Below are 15,146 nucleotides of genomic sequence, written 5' to 3'. Positions count from 1 at the left end.
ATATATATATATATATATATATATATATATATATATATATATATATAGATAGAGAGAGAGAGAGAGAGAGAGAGATAGAGAGAGGGATGATAATAGATAGATAGATATATGGATAGATAGAGAGAGACAGATATGGAGAGATAGATAGATGATAGATAGATATATATATATATATAGAGAGAGAGAGAGTGAGATAGGGATGATGGATAGATAGATAGATAGATATATGGATAGAAATAGATACTTTTATTCATCTTGAAGGACATTTTTTGTTATCCCGTAAAAACAAATAGTTTAAACTGGGTCACACACATATATCTTTATGATCTGGAAAAAAGGCTTAGTCATATAATGAATAAGCTGGTCACGCTAGTGTTTAGCAAGCATTGCTCTAACAGAAGTAATTAGTGCACTTGTTTTGTTTGGGGCTATTTTTAGTCACACGATGAGCTTGTAAGTCATTTCAAGTTAGGACTGTGTAAATGTAAATGACCTGCATTTATATTTCACAACTCCTCAAGGCACTTCCACATAGTACAGGACCATTTACATTCACACACTGGTGGATCAGATAAACATTCACACACATTCTTACACACGTGTACACACACACGGCGCAGCAGGTGGCGCGGCATCGGGTGAAATTCAGGTGTCAGTGTCTTGCCCAAGGGGGTCAAACTACCAACCTTCTGATTGGTAGACGACCGCTCTGCCACCTAACAGCCCCGGTGGGTGTGGGTCTGAGTCAAAATAAACCACAGTGTGTGTGTGCGTGTTCATGGTTTTGAAGGTGCTTGTCGGTCACTGATGTGTTTTTAATAGTTTTTGTTCAATGGAGCTTTATGGCACAGAGGAAGAAGACATGCTTTGGATCAGGATCTTAGATCAGGCTTTTTCTTTTTGAAAAATTGGAACATATTTTTATTTTTTTTAGATAAAGGCCAGATGATGTCATCGGTCTGTTGACATCAGTCTCTGTGAACTATCTATTGGATCCACAAGCAACAATGGCAGATGTTTACAAGCTCTCGCTTTACAATGACTCAACGTCACTGTTGGAAAATGTATTGTAGACCTAGTTCGAATGCAAAATGAGCACCAAAAGTTAGCCATGTCATGCAAAAACCTTGGTCAAAGTAGTTCTAGACAATGTGCATAATTTGATACCTTTTCTGAGATGGTAGTTTGGATTTAGAATAAGAGGGTGTTGTGCTGCCAATCTTTCCATATTGCAGCTGTGAAAGAACAGGTGCATCGGCCTTTATCTGAAGCCGTTAGCGACACGCTGGTTCACTTGTATCAGGACGCCTACCTGGATGCTTGCTGAATAGGTGGTTGATTATAAATGGTGCGTCGGCTTAAACGCCTTATTCAAGAAAAACGGAACACGCTGAGTGCATTACCCTGTTCGATTCAACTCCTTTCAATAGCATCATGCGTTTTCTTTCATGTCCTCAGATTACACTGGCTGAGTATTGGTGCTTTTTTTAATGGCCCCCTGCTTCACTTTTATTACAGATGTTGGCACCTGGCAGCTGACCAATACAAACACAGCACTCTCCTGTAATTTCAGCTCAGTGAAGTGTATTATCCGTATTAACTCAGACAACAAAACATCTTAAATAGGCAGCATTGTCATGGTAATGTGTACTATTGTGCACAATGCAGTACCTTACCTGCTGGACGTCCATTTTGTGCAGCCATGCAGACACATTGTTTGGCGATTTTCATTAAGTATTTTCTGTTTTCCCCAATAAGAATAATTTGAATATCTTGGGTCATATAGAAACTAGTCAAAATGATAGTTTGCTCACAAACAGGCTTTTCACAATTATGGATAATTGTCTAATGGCAATTTTTTACATAATCACCATTTCTTTGTTTAACCAGATTGACTGTTGATGGTCATTGGTGTTTTGTGATAATACAGAGGCGTGGTACTTGTGTTACTACATTATCTGGGTCACTAGTGATATGACAATTAGATGTATTCTGGGATTCATTCAAAACTTTAATCTGTTTGCAAAAGTAATAATTGTATCAATATTTTTAATTGGACTGAAAGGGACAATGATATTCCAACTTTTATTTGATCAGTTTAAACTCAAATTTCAGGCAGCTCCGCTCAAAAAGAAAGAGAAAAATACACAAAAAGTTAGAGAGCAACACACACAGTATACGAACAATGAAAACATGCATGATAACCTCGGATCCCGATCTGATTCGGCAGACAAATGATCATGGTTTGGCAACAGGATGCACTAGTATATATTAGAGTTCTTAAGCCTGTTTTGGCTAAATAACGGGACTCTAAATTGTAGGTCTTCAGAGTTTAAAGCCTGCATGGAGTCAGAAGAGATGATCTAAGAAAACGTGTGAGCACGCTCTTCTTGTAGGTAGGTTGAAAGGAGGTGCAATTTTGTGTCTCTAAACTCGGGAGTGGATCTTTCAAGACATCACCAATTAATGAGGCTACCAAAAACACGACCACGTTACTTCGTTGGTGCTACTCTGGAAAACCCATTCATGGTATTTCTTACAGTAATAGAATGCCCCATAGTAGAATGTTACTCATAGTAATCTACAGAATAGCTGGAACATTCGTCAATCTGGGTGGTGAGTCGGGGTGTGGAATGGTTCAATTGATTTGTCAAAAAAAATAAGGGGAAAACCATTCTCTGTGTAGTTAGAGGGGAACTAAGCCTGCTGTTAAATCTTTACACTTTCTTTGGACATGGAAATAAAATATTGGAATTCTTAATGTCAGTACCTAGTTCCCCTTTAACCCTCATGTTGTCCTCTGGTCAAAATGACCCATTTCCCTATCTTAATGTTCTTTTTAATCCCCCAAAATAACATGATTGATTCCACCCAACGCTCTTTGGCAAGTACAAATCTCTACTTTCATTAATTTTGGGGTGTCTTATTCAATTTTATAGCATTTGGAGAAAAAGTGGTTTCTAAATAGTATTGATTAATAGTTGACATATTCCAGGCTGTGATTATCCACCAACATCCATTCCTTTAATTTGAGTCTAAATATTTAATAATATTGCTGCTTTTCCAACTCAAACATTAGGTATAATTTCCTATAAATGAGGTTTATTGACCATTGTATGGTCTTTGTGTCTGTATGCAGAAGTACAGTCTGTAGTCCCAGCCACAGATCTGGGAACTGCTGACATGGAGTAAAGTTGACCTTAGTCCATTTACACATACAACCAACATTATTATGACACAAAGTATCCCGTTAATATTGACTGGTAGGAAAGTAGAACCACAGGATAATATCAGAAAGAAACTGAGAGGCTGAAAACATCTTCAAACAAACACGTTCCACAGACTGGGTTTGACTAAAGCCTCAGGGCGCCTCAGTCGAAGAAAACAAACAGCCCCTAAAGCACCGGATGTGTCCACACCTTGAAAGCATTTCGCACCCCAGGATGTCTGTTAGACCTGTCTGGTAAATGGCAACATCTGTTGCATTATCAGCAAGACAGTTTTGACGGACTGACGGTGTTTTTAAGAAGTAGCTGACCTAATATTTCGGAAGGTTTTTTTTGGGGTTATGTCACTCCAATTATTTAAATTGTCAAACACATTATAGAGACAGTTGTGATGGTAATATGACAGGCAGGCGCCATCTTGGGAAAACAGTCATGACCAGTCAAACTGACTCCATTTGCAGTTCTCAGTGCTTCGATTCACATGTAGGGAACCTCATTATGCTACCGTGGAAGTGTGGTGCTACTTTGAGCCCTGTTTGGGGTATAGAATAAGCAATTTCTTTTTACTTTTCTCCTGAGACAACTGTTTTGTGGCAGTTGTCCTTAGGGAAAAAATGCAAAGACAAACAGTCATCATGTCCTTCAGGGAGGACACACAAAGAGAGATCCAAAAGTCATACACCCTGCAAAGCATTGTGAATAATTATACGAATAACCAACACATGCATATTGAAGGACATATGAAGTCATGCTCAAATGTAATTTTCCCATTAAACCGACGACTAGCGTTACAAGCTAACATTATATTAGCAAACAACCCTTGTGTTGTCTTCACGTCAACCATGAAAAAAAAAAGGTTTCAACACTATTATTGCAAAAAAAATTCACTTTTTCAATGTTGTGGGTTCTTTTTTGGATGTTTTTCCTAGTTATTTGATATTTTTAATGTTGCACTCATTTTGAAGGCCCATTTTATGTGATAAAAAAAACTGTAAAAGGGTCAAATTTGACTTAAGGACAACACAAGGTTAAACATATCCTAGAGAACAGTCAACTCAGTACCCATGTGTTATTAACCCCTAGGTTCATTTTGCATGGAAATTGTCCTTTAAGAACATGAAGGTGGCTCCAAATGGGTGGGACACAAATGCTCATGTTTGTTTTACTTAGCCTCATGTGTGTGAGTGTGTGTGTGTCACGTTCAACCTAGTGAGGTGATTGATCCTAGTGCAGGTCTGAGCAACCCATCTGTGGCAGACAGAGAAATAACATCAGAGTTATTCATGTGTAGTTGCACATTTGTTACTGTTATGTCTCTAGATGATAATGTGGTGTAAATATGTGAAATACCCTACATGCCGTGTGGGTGTGCCTGTAGGCAAAATGTTTCAACTGGGTTGTGTGTCTGCTTCTACAGCTGGTCTGCATATTATATGCAACACTTTGTGTGCATGTGACTATGCCTTGGATCATGATCTTAGATTAAAATGAGCAATAAGTATCTGTGCTTATCTGAAAAATAATCACTACCTAATAGAGTTGGCAGTCGTCATGGATGATGTTTGTGTGTGTTTGTGAGGGAGAGAGAGACCGATAAAGAGAAAGACAGATTGTGTGTTTGTGTAATTGTGTGATACTGCCCTGAGTATCTGTCAGAGCATGTACATGTGTGTCTATTGTGTTTAGTCTGTTTGAAATAATGTGTGTTGTGTCTCTATCTCTCTGTGTGTAATGATGCATTGGTTCACTCCTAGTGAATGCACAGATGACCCAGATGTATTCACACCAAGTCATGTGACCCTGATGAATCCCACATGACTGCTACTGTATGGGACTCGGAGTAAGCACTGACGTGGGAAGACACCCAGACATTTCAAATAAAACGATTTCAACCTTACATGTACCAGGATGATCGACATTTGCAGAAACATTTGAAGCAATCACATCTTTCAACCTCGTCTGTGCAGCCTCATGCTTAGCAGCCTGCATCGAGGCCAACAAGTGTGTGTTTGATTACACTGTACAGGGTGTGTGTGTGTGCGTGCATGTGTGTGTGTGTGTGTAAAGGTTTTGTGAAAGCTTGAGAGAATCCTGAAAGATACGACAGAGCAGTGTCTGTTAGCATTCCCTTCATGCATGCGTGCACAGGCAGAGATACACTCACACAAATGTGCACGCACACACACACATCTACACACACTTACAAGCCTAGCAGGTGTTTCTGTATAAAGCTGGACTTTTTTAATCTGAGCGGTGGCATTTTTCCCTTACAACCCAGTAAAATCAGCAGAACATAGTACTTTGTACTTCAGCCTCTATAGATGTGTGTGATTTGTCAACAGATCAATTTAAGTTCTGTAAGGACATTTTCACATTGTGCCTGCTAAACTACTGCTGCACGGCTCCGTTTCCGACGGAGAGGAATTATTATGGGTGTGTTTTCTTCTTTCCATCCCCGAGAAGTGGTCCTCACTAGTCCAGAAATGTGTACCTGAGCTAAATTAATTCTGGGATAAGGATAGACCAGAACCCACTAAACTAAAACTTAAACATTTGCTTTGCTCCAATGTTGGTCAGACTGTACAATGACTGTTGTAATAGTGCCATGTTCTAATTCATTTGTGATTATTGTATAATACAGTTTGCCATATCTTGTACACTTATCCATCTCTGTACATGTATCTAGCTCGGCTCTTGTCTCTGCTGTTGCAAACAGCAATTTTCCCACTGTGGGACACATAAAGGTTTTCTTATCTTATCTTTGTCTCATCTTATATTATCTTATCTTATCTTATATTATCTTATCTTATCCTATCTTATCTTATATTGTCTTATCTTATCCTATCTTATCTTATATTAAAGCAGTGTAACAGTTATCTAATGGCATCTTCTTTTGTCTCACAATTTGACCCTTTAAAAAAAATGTCTATATCTGAAATATGGCTTTCTTTTTAACCAAATTACCATAAAAAAATGGATTAGATTCCTTGCAACGCTCTTTGCAAATACAATCAATCACTTTCATTCCACTGATCTCAACTATTAGTCAAAATACTTCATAATTTCTAAATAAAATTCACTCAAATATTAGGTATAATTGTACATAAATTAGGGCAATTGACCACGAATTCCAAAAAGTAGTAAAACTAGTGGTGGTGTTAGTGAAAAAGAAAAAAAGGAAGACTTCAGAAGGGTTAAAAAAATGTTAAAGCAATTAACCACAACATTTATGATCTGAAAAAATAACTTCAGCTATGCATCTCCAAGTAAAATTTCAATGTTAACAATGGCATCACTGCTGTGACTGAATAATGAATCGGAGTCTTTGATAAAATATTGTACAAAAATGAGTCAGGTCTTTATGATGTCTGTCACCCTGCCTTGCATGTGCTTAAGTCATTACTGTCTCTGTTTGAAAAGATTCGGGGAATCTGGCCTGATGCCTCGTCTATAACTCAACCTGTTCAGTAAGCTGACAGCGCCAGCACTCATTAGCCTAATCACCTTCAAATCCACCAGCAGATGCTAATTCATCAGGCAGAGTTGGAGAACAGAGAGAAAGGGCCGTACAGAGAAAATGTGTTGAAAGTGAAGCGGATCCGTGTATCCATTCAAACAGACCCGATCATGTGCCATGCTTCCAGAAGCCTGTCGTGCCACCTCAGCCACCAGATATGGCACAGGACATGTTTGGGTTTGGAGGGACAAGAGCTGAGGATTCATACCGCCGGGGGGGAGAAAGTTGTGACTAAAACAGTTCGTCTTGCATCCAGTCACAGAAACAGAGATGGCCAAGTTGCCTAAAGCCTTCTTTTTGTCTTCCTGTGTGTGTGTGTGTGTTACTGTTTATATAACCATGCGTGTAGGGCTTATTTCAGGCGATTTTGTGTGTTTTGGTGCCTGTGCACATGCAGGTGTACATTTACTGCCTTAATCCTTTTGGGTATGCATCAGTGTGTACCGCCAGAGGCTGTGTGTGCGTGTTAGTTTGTGTGCATGTGTTCCTGTCTGTGTGTGTTGATGAGAAGCCACCGGGGTCCATTGTGCCTGTGACAGCCCCCGCAGTGGGGAAGCAGCCAGCCAGATAACTGATGAAAGCCGTTTAAAGTGAAATTGAAATTCACAACTTATGAATTATTAAACTCATTACACCTCTGTGAAGATTGCTAAACTCCGAAACACAACAACAATGGCCTCCTTGCCACTGTCACTTCTGGGAAGAGAACTGATTTCTGAGCATCACCGGTGGGGAAGTGCTGCATATTTCAGTGTCAGGTGGCAAAAAACACTTTATATACGGAGGCTGGTGGAAGGCTGCAAACTACTTGTTGTATGGTAGGAAAATGCTTAACAGAGTGATGTTGATGGACATGCAATCACATTGTGTGCATGTGAGAGAGAACTTTAAAAAGGCTGACGAAGAATGTATTATCGTAGTATATACATACATATATACATATACATATATACATATATATACACATATGGATAAATAGAGAGACGGACAGTTTTCATGTTTAACCAAGCTACCTGATATGTGGATATGTGTCCTATTTAAAATTTGGCAACCTTGAAATGTTTTATTTTATATATTAAGTTGTACTTTACCAAACTAGTCAACACATTCGTTTGCTGTTTTACACAATGGCAAGCGGCGGCCAGTTGGGTAACATGTTCACTTTTCTGATAAGTTTGGTTGGGTTGGAGTTATTTCATGCTATAAAAACCATAGACAGTTAATGAAATGGACCAACAGATCCCGTCGTCTCTAGACGGAGACCGGTGAATTAGGAGCTCTTTCCCGGTGATGGCTGAGCGTTACTGTGCAGCCTCCAACTGGGCTTGAAGACGTAGATGTGACACGGGCAACCTGTCTGAAAGTCTTCTGGTAGCTGTGCAAGAGAAATCTCAATCATTCCAATCGGCAGATTCAGCAGGTAGGTATATGTTAGGAGATAACATAGGCTAAGGCTAATTACTGCTAACTAACATGTTAGTTAGCATTAACGTAGGCACAGGCTAATCACTGCTCGCTAACATGCTAGTTAACATTAACATAGGGACAGGCTAATTACTGCTAACTAACATGCTAGTTAACATTAACGTAGGCAGGGGCTAATTACTGCTAGCTAACATGCTAGTTAACATTAACAGAGGCAAAGGCTAATTACTGCTAGCTAACATGCTAGTTAACATTAGGAATTAAACTGTCCGCGAGCTTATCCTGACAACACGGTGTTTTGTCGACTATGCGAGAGTAAGTTGCATGGTTATGACTGACACAATTGTGAGCTACCAGGTAACGGAGCCTTTCATACATTGTCGTGTTTCTTTTGAAGTAAACAACGGACAAATAGAGTCTTCGTATGTAAAGTTATTTGCTGTCAAAGCTGCACCAAAATGAATGGGAGTCAATGGAATGCTAATGGCAGGTGATGGCTTATTAGCCATAAATGGCGCCATAGGGAGCTTCGCTTAGAGAGAAGAGGCTGACACCCTTGATAAAAACAGGGTGAAACATCATGATTGACAATTGTTATTGTCTCGTGATTGGTCGGGCGGGAAGGGTATTAATTTAACTTTTTTTCTCCAGCCAACATGGCAAGTTGATTTTTAATATCAGATCTTCCACTAGCCACATTTGTTTTAGTTTTTTTACTAACTAACTTTACTTTAATTGTAGCTCCTCTGGTTTGTTTTGTGCCCTTTCGTTAGTTCTCCCTGCTACGCACGCAACCAACGGTTGTGTGACACGTCACAACATACTTTAGGTGGTCATGGGAAATGTAGGATTAGTTTTACATCCAGTGCTGCCAGATACAGATTAGGTTTCCAAGCCATGCACACACAAAAGCACCCAAATGTCTAAGTGGAAATCAGACCAATCTGGAAACACTGACAGAATATTCAGAGTATTTGAGCTACACACACACACACACACGCACACACACACACACACATGTTCAGCTACCCTGCTTGTATTTGAATTAAGACTGGAAACCCATAGTCACAGGTTAATTAGACAAGCAATTTAGGATTTAAGTATCAAGTATAGAAAAATGAAAAAAAATAGCTTGGTGAAAGTAATGAGAAATACTTTAAATATGAGAGCTTGAGTCAATAGCTAAAAAACAAATTATTACAGTTTTTTTTGACAAAGTGAAATTGAGTCTTAAAGGCAGTCTTGCAAAACCGAGTGGAAATGTAATTTCAAGAAGAAATAAAAGCACAACTAAGAAGATAAAGGATTTTGCGGGACACGTTTTTGGACTGCTTAACTCGGTTGATGATAGTAAGCCGGTTTAAAATGCTGCTTCAGGTGGTGGAAAGCATTAGAAATACATATTTATTCTGCAAGTTTAGCGGAGACATTTCTCTTTGAGCTACAGTGTAATTGTCCCCGATTATATTGTAACTTAATGACACTTCTGGAGTAGGGTTTGACAGTAGTTGAAAATTGGCTTATGAATTGTTAAATATATCCCACCCCTGTGAGGAAGCAGCGGTTGTAAAGTAGGACACATCCTCTCCCCTCAGAGCCACAATAACAACAGAACCACAGCTGCTGTCAAACTGAGTTATAGAGTCTGGCTTAGCAAAATACTTCATGTGCTATGTGTTTCATAGAACAGACCTCAGAATATGTCATTTGAAATCTGGTGTGTATGCTCAAAATAAACGCTCCTGACTCCTTAATAACTAAAGCTTTGAACTCTTTAACACAAAGATGTTCAAAGATTACAGTGATTCTTCACTCAAAATCTTTTCTGGCCCAGTTCTACACGTATCAGCCTGCAAAAAGCAGCAGTTTAGACCTACAGAAGCAACGCGTTCTCATTTACAATTTGTATACTGTCATACAAAAACATAAGCATATGGTTTCTTAAGGAACGTGAGGAGCGTTCTCATGGCGGTTTAGTTTTTTGGTCTTTACAGTTAAATTTCTGGGACAGACCACTCTGAGGTCCCTGTCTATTAAGAGGCTGTTAGATTTAAGTTGAGCCGACAAATGGTGACTGTCCTGCAATGAAGGCAGTTAAGTTTAGGCACCAAAACGTACTTTGGAGTACTGCAGGGGGAACATCTTTTATTTATTTATTTATTTATTTATTAAACCCTTGTGTTGTCTTCCAGTTAACCATGAACTTGTCCTTTCAGGTCAAAATTGAAAATGTATGTTTTTTGGTGCTTTTTCAATGTTTTTGTCGCTTTTTCTGATTTATTTGTCACTTTTTCCACGCTTTTGGCACTTTTTAAAAAAACCTGAGCTGGTTTAACGTCTTAAGAGACACTTGGAAATCCATGCGTTCTTGCCTAAATGTTTTACCAAAACAAAAGTGATATACTACGTAAAGTATACCCATATACTTTGGTCAGTGTCAGTGTGATTCCAGGCCTTACTGACGCAGAGCTAAAGAGGTTAGAAATGAGAATTCTTTTTTGGTCCAAGTAAAGCATCTGTACAAATATTAAAAAACACTTCTGTGAACATCTCAGATGGGCCACACACAAAACTAGAACCACATGTTGGAACTTAAAACTACTTCTTACTACAGCCTTCTAAAACCTGCCAATTCCCACCAATGCAACGAGACATGTGTATCATCTCGACAGCAACGACTTTTGGCATCAAACCAATCCCAGTCGTCCTGACAGAGCCATGGTGCAACTTGTTTTGGTGGAACATGTGTATATGTTCAAAAGTTGTTTTAGTCGTCAACAGAAAACTCAGATTGGACAAATGGTCTAGCTAGCGGTCTGGATTTACCCTGCAGAGATCTGAGGACCAGGTAACCATAGTCCTCAGATTGGACAGATAGTCTAGCTAGCTGTCTGGATTTACCCTGCAGAGATCTGAGGACCAGGTAACCATAGTCCTCAGACTGGGCAGATAGTCTAGCTAGCTGTCTGGATTTACCCTGCAGAGACCTGAGGACCAGGTAACCATAGTCCTCAGATTGGACAGATAGTCTAGCTAGCTGTCTGGATTCACCCTGCAGAGATCTGAGGACCACGTAACCATAGTCCTCAGAAATAAACCAGAGTTAAAAATTACAACACAAAGAAAGTTAAGTTGGAGGACATTTGGCCAGAAAGTCATCCAGTGGAATCCGGTAACTGTGCAATTCCGGGATGTCGTGGAACGTCTTGGATATAGACTTCCATCCTAACTTCCAACATGCAGGCTTTTTGTAGCTGAGTATATCATTCATTGCGTCTAAATATGAATGTGGATAACGTTAGTGATAGTCAGAGTATTGTGGAACTTCTGTTTGCAGTAAGTGAGGCTGCTGGTGGACAGGTCAACACAGTTAAAACTGTAGCCCTGCTACTCCATTACATTTCCTCAGCCTGGTGGTTGTGTCCAAAACGTTTCTGCAGGTGTTTCAACAAGGGGACATTTAAAAAAAACTAACATTTTTAAACATTATGTCACATCCAATGGATACACTCAATAATAGGTGTGAAATCTAGAGTTATTTACTCTAGATTTACAGTAGAATGCTGTAAAGTTTACATTACAACCTTGTCGACATGACAAAATCACAGTATAAGTATTACTGTAAAACAGTTTACAGTACTATTTACTATAGTACTGAAAATGGAAAGGAAACAACTGAACTTTATGTTGTGTTTAATTGTTTTGTATTTGACAGTGAACACATAAAATACTGTAAATGGAAGTACAGTACCTTTTACTGTAAAACCTATTCACAGTAACTTGCTGGACAATTGTTGCCAGTAAGTTTACGTTAATATATTTATATAATGTATATATTAACATATACGTATATATTTTCCATTTAATTTGTTACTGGGTAGTATTTGGTAAATAAATCTAATAGTATATTCAATTTTGTAGTACTTTTCTTTATTGATTGCCTTTTTTTCTGAATCAACAGCTTCTGTCTTTCTTCCTTTGGATGTTCCTCTCAGTAATGACCTTGTTGGATTCCTTTATTATTGATTGATTGATTGATTGTTGAAAGCGAAGTACCTTTGTAGGTAATTCAGCAGTTTAACAGTTTATTTTAAACAGCTGTGGCGATACGAGGAGGACTGAATTTATAACCTATCAAATATTAAAATCCTAACACGCCTCTGCCACAAAGTCTCTGCCAGAGACCATAGAACAGAACATCTGTTTCCCCCTGTGACATTTAACCATGATGGCTTCGGTTTCAGTGACTACCTTCATCATCACTTCACAAATGGCCTGACTGTGTATATTCCAATATGTCAAACCATCCACAAGATATAGGTACCTGGAAAATCGTTTTCACGCTAAGTGTTCTTACAAGGTTGAGTACAGTAGCGCTAAGTAGATTATAGGGATGTTTTGAAGAATTATCATAGCATGTTTGTGGAATTCTTGTGAATGTCACACTTGTCAGAGAGGAAACTTCCTGCTGTGGCTGCATCTGTCCAATGGGAAAGGATAGTTGGATCGTGGATGTCTAAAAAAAATCGTCAAATAATTAGCAGCTGTATGATTTCAATCACATCTCTACATTGTCAGCTTTAGTCCGACTCAGTGGTTTGCTTTGCTAGGTCAAGTGGAAATTCGGTGGTAGGGTATGACACTTTTCGGGGTAACCATAGTCATATGGGTCAAAAAAAAAAGACAGCATACGCTTTGCCTTGCACGGCAGCTGGATTTTTCACGACATCGTCATCTTGTCAGGCATCCAGTAAATGATGTGTGTCCAAACAACTGTGATTTGCATCAATTAGCTAAACCAAAAATCATGTTGATACCTCTAAAGCTTATTGTGTGTCCCTGTTCTCTCTAGATGACGGGCCATATGGAAAAACTAAGGACATCTCTGGACCAGACCAGACCATGGCCTCAAGAAGACACAGTATACCAGGTACATGCAACATCTATCTATCTATCTATCTATCTATCTATCTACACCAATCATCATAATGAGCCATTATCATTATTTGTTCCTGCGGTCCAAAGTGGATCCTTTTGACTTATCTAGCAGATTCTATACAACAACTAGGTCCCAGGTGGTCTGGGATAAAACATGTTTGCTCTCACAGTGTCCCTGAGTGCAAACTGTCCTACAAAACCTGAATTTTTGCATTGGAGCCCCCATTTATTCTCTTGTCTGGAAACAATGTATCAAACAGCCAATGGTGTCCTGATGCTGCCCCAGTTGGAGCTAAACAAAACTCTAACCACTAAAACCATCAGATTACCATACACTCTCATCCAGTACAACTGTTGTCCTCGTCCCAACTGATGGGACATTGGTTTGACGTCCTCCACCATTGACTCAGACCCCAACAGCGCATTAAGCTCCTTTTACTGTCTCATCCTATCCATCTGACTCTTTCTAGTTCTTCTATTTTCTGTTTATTTCATGCTTTCCCTTGTCTCCTTTTTTGTCTTTGAATGCCTTAATGAGATACACAGGTCAGCTCCATGCTCGGTTCCTGCCTCACCTTCCTTCAGGTGTACATTTAGTAATACATTTAGTATCATACATTTACAAGGATTTGTCTCGTTCACCTTCCATAGCCACCATGCCCCTCTGTTTTGTTGTTATTATTTGAGTACAACATGTGTGTTTGTGTGTGTAATAGAGATGAATAATATTTGCTATTTTTTCCAATTGCCTGATCATCATAAGATGTAAAAAAGCGTTCCTCTGTTTAAGCTAGAATTCCTTTTCAGAGTTTCTCTGTGGGGGGGCACAAATCTTCTCACGTCTGTTCTGTATTCGCTGAGCATCAAAATGAAATAATAGATCCAACTTTATGAGTCCCAACATGGTGAGGTCTGCATCTGTAGGGAAGAAAAACTATATACAGTATGTTAAAGACTTGGTCCTGTGTGTGTGTGTGTGTGTGTGTGTGTGTGTGTGTGTGTGTGTGTGTGTGTGTGTGTGTGTGTGTGTGTAATGGAAGATATTAAGACTATTAAGCTATCTATCTGCAAGACTCACTCAATGGCTCCTGGAGCCTGTGTGTGCATATGTAAATGATCATGACATATATGCAGACAACTGGAGGGAACGTTTTCACACCCAGGTTCATACTCAAAGGTTATATTTAACTTATTACATAACTACGTTTCTCATTTGACCTACAAATGTTATCCTCACTCCTCAGACTTTACCATACACATTTCACTCATAAACCCAATCCTTTTAAACTTGCTGTGATCTAATGCCATAACATATGTATCTTCAAATGTATACTCTTGCAGTGTTGCTATTTCTACATTCTATTACTTATATGGTATCTGATGGTGGCGTATGTGAATGAGTGAAAGACTGGCATTGCACTAGTTAACATAGTAAGTACTGTAAACCTTATCTGTAAAGCAGCTATAACCAATATTTAACAATAACAATGTAGCACAAGTAAAAAAGTTGATGAACCTACCAGTGGTGGAAGAAGTATTCAAATCCTTTAATACCACACTGTAAAAATACTCAGCTATACGTAAAAGTCCTGCATTTAATTTGTTAATTAAGTATTTGACTATTATCAGGAAAACAAACTTAAATTATGACAACTAAAAGTACTAAATGCAGATAAATCTTCACATTTTAGAAACTGGAAATAACCCAAGCTAATCAGGTAAAAAACAATTTAAATAATAATAAACACCATATTTTATGAACTACATGTGTTTTTTTTGCAAAAATCTTAACTTGTAAAGAAACTAGTAACTAAAGCTGTCAGGTGCATGTCGTGGATTAAAAAGTACAATATGTCTATCCGAAATGCAGTGGCGTAGATGTAGAAAGGGGCATGAAAACAACAAAAGACTCAAGTAAAGTACAAGTACCTCAACATATGTACTTAAGTTCAGTTCTTGAATAAATGTACTTGTAGCATTTCACCACTGGAACCTCAAGAGAATAACCCCCTGTATTCCCTCCTGTATTCCCCCCTGTA

The 15,146-nt window shown here is 38.8% G+C and overlaps 1 protein-coding gene across 6 annotated transcripts in view; it reads left to right on the top strand.

Annotated features, from left to right (window-relative positions):
• Window positions 1-15,146, top strand: part of grip2b (glutamate receptor interacting protein 2b) — a 285,228-nt gene that overhangs the window by 213,559 nt on the left and 56,523 nt on the right. For all 6 annotated transcript variants that reach the window (XM_034870532.1, XM_034870537.1, XM_034870531.1 and 3 more), the window contains exon 2: window positions 13,022-13,099. In XM_034870532.1, coding sequence (XP_034726423.1) covers window positions 13,022-13,099 — 78 coding nt within the window. The remainder of the gene's footprint in view (window positions 1-13,021; window positions 13,100-15,146) is intronic.

This window comes from Etheostoma cragini, chromosome 4, assembly GCF_013103735.1.
Source record: "Etheostoma cragini isolate CJK2018 chromosome 4, CSU_Ecrag_1.0, whole genome shotgun sequence".
NCBI classification, from domain to species: Eukaryota; Metazoa; Chordata; class Actinopteri; order Perciformes; family Percidae; genus Etheostoma; species Etheostoma cragini.
The sequence above is the reverse complement of the archived record's forward strand: the minus strand, read 5'-3'. Positions and strand labels throughout refer to the sequence as shown.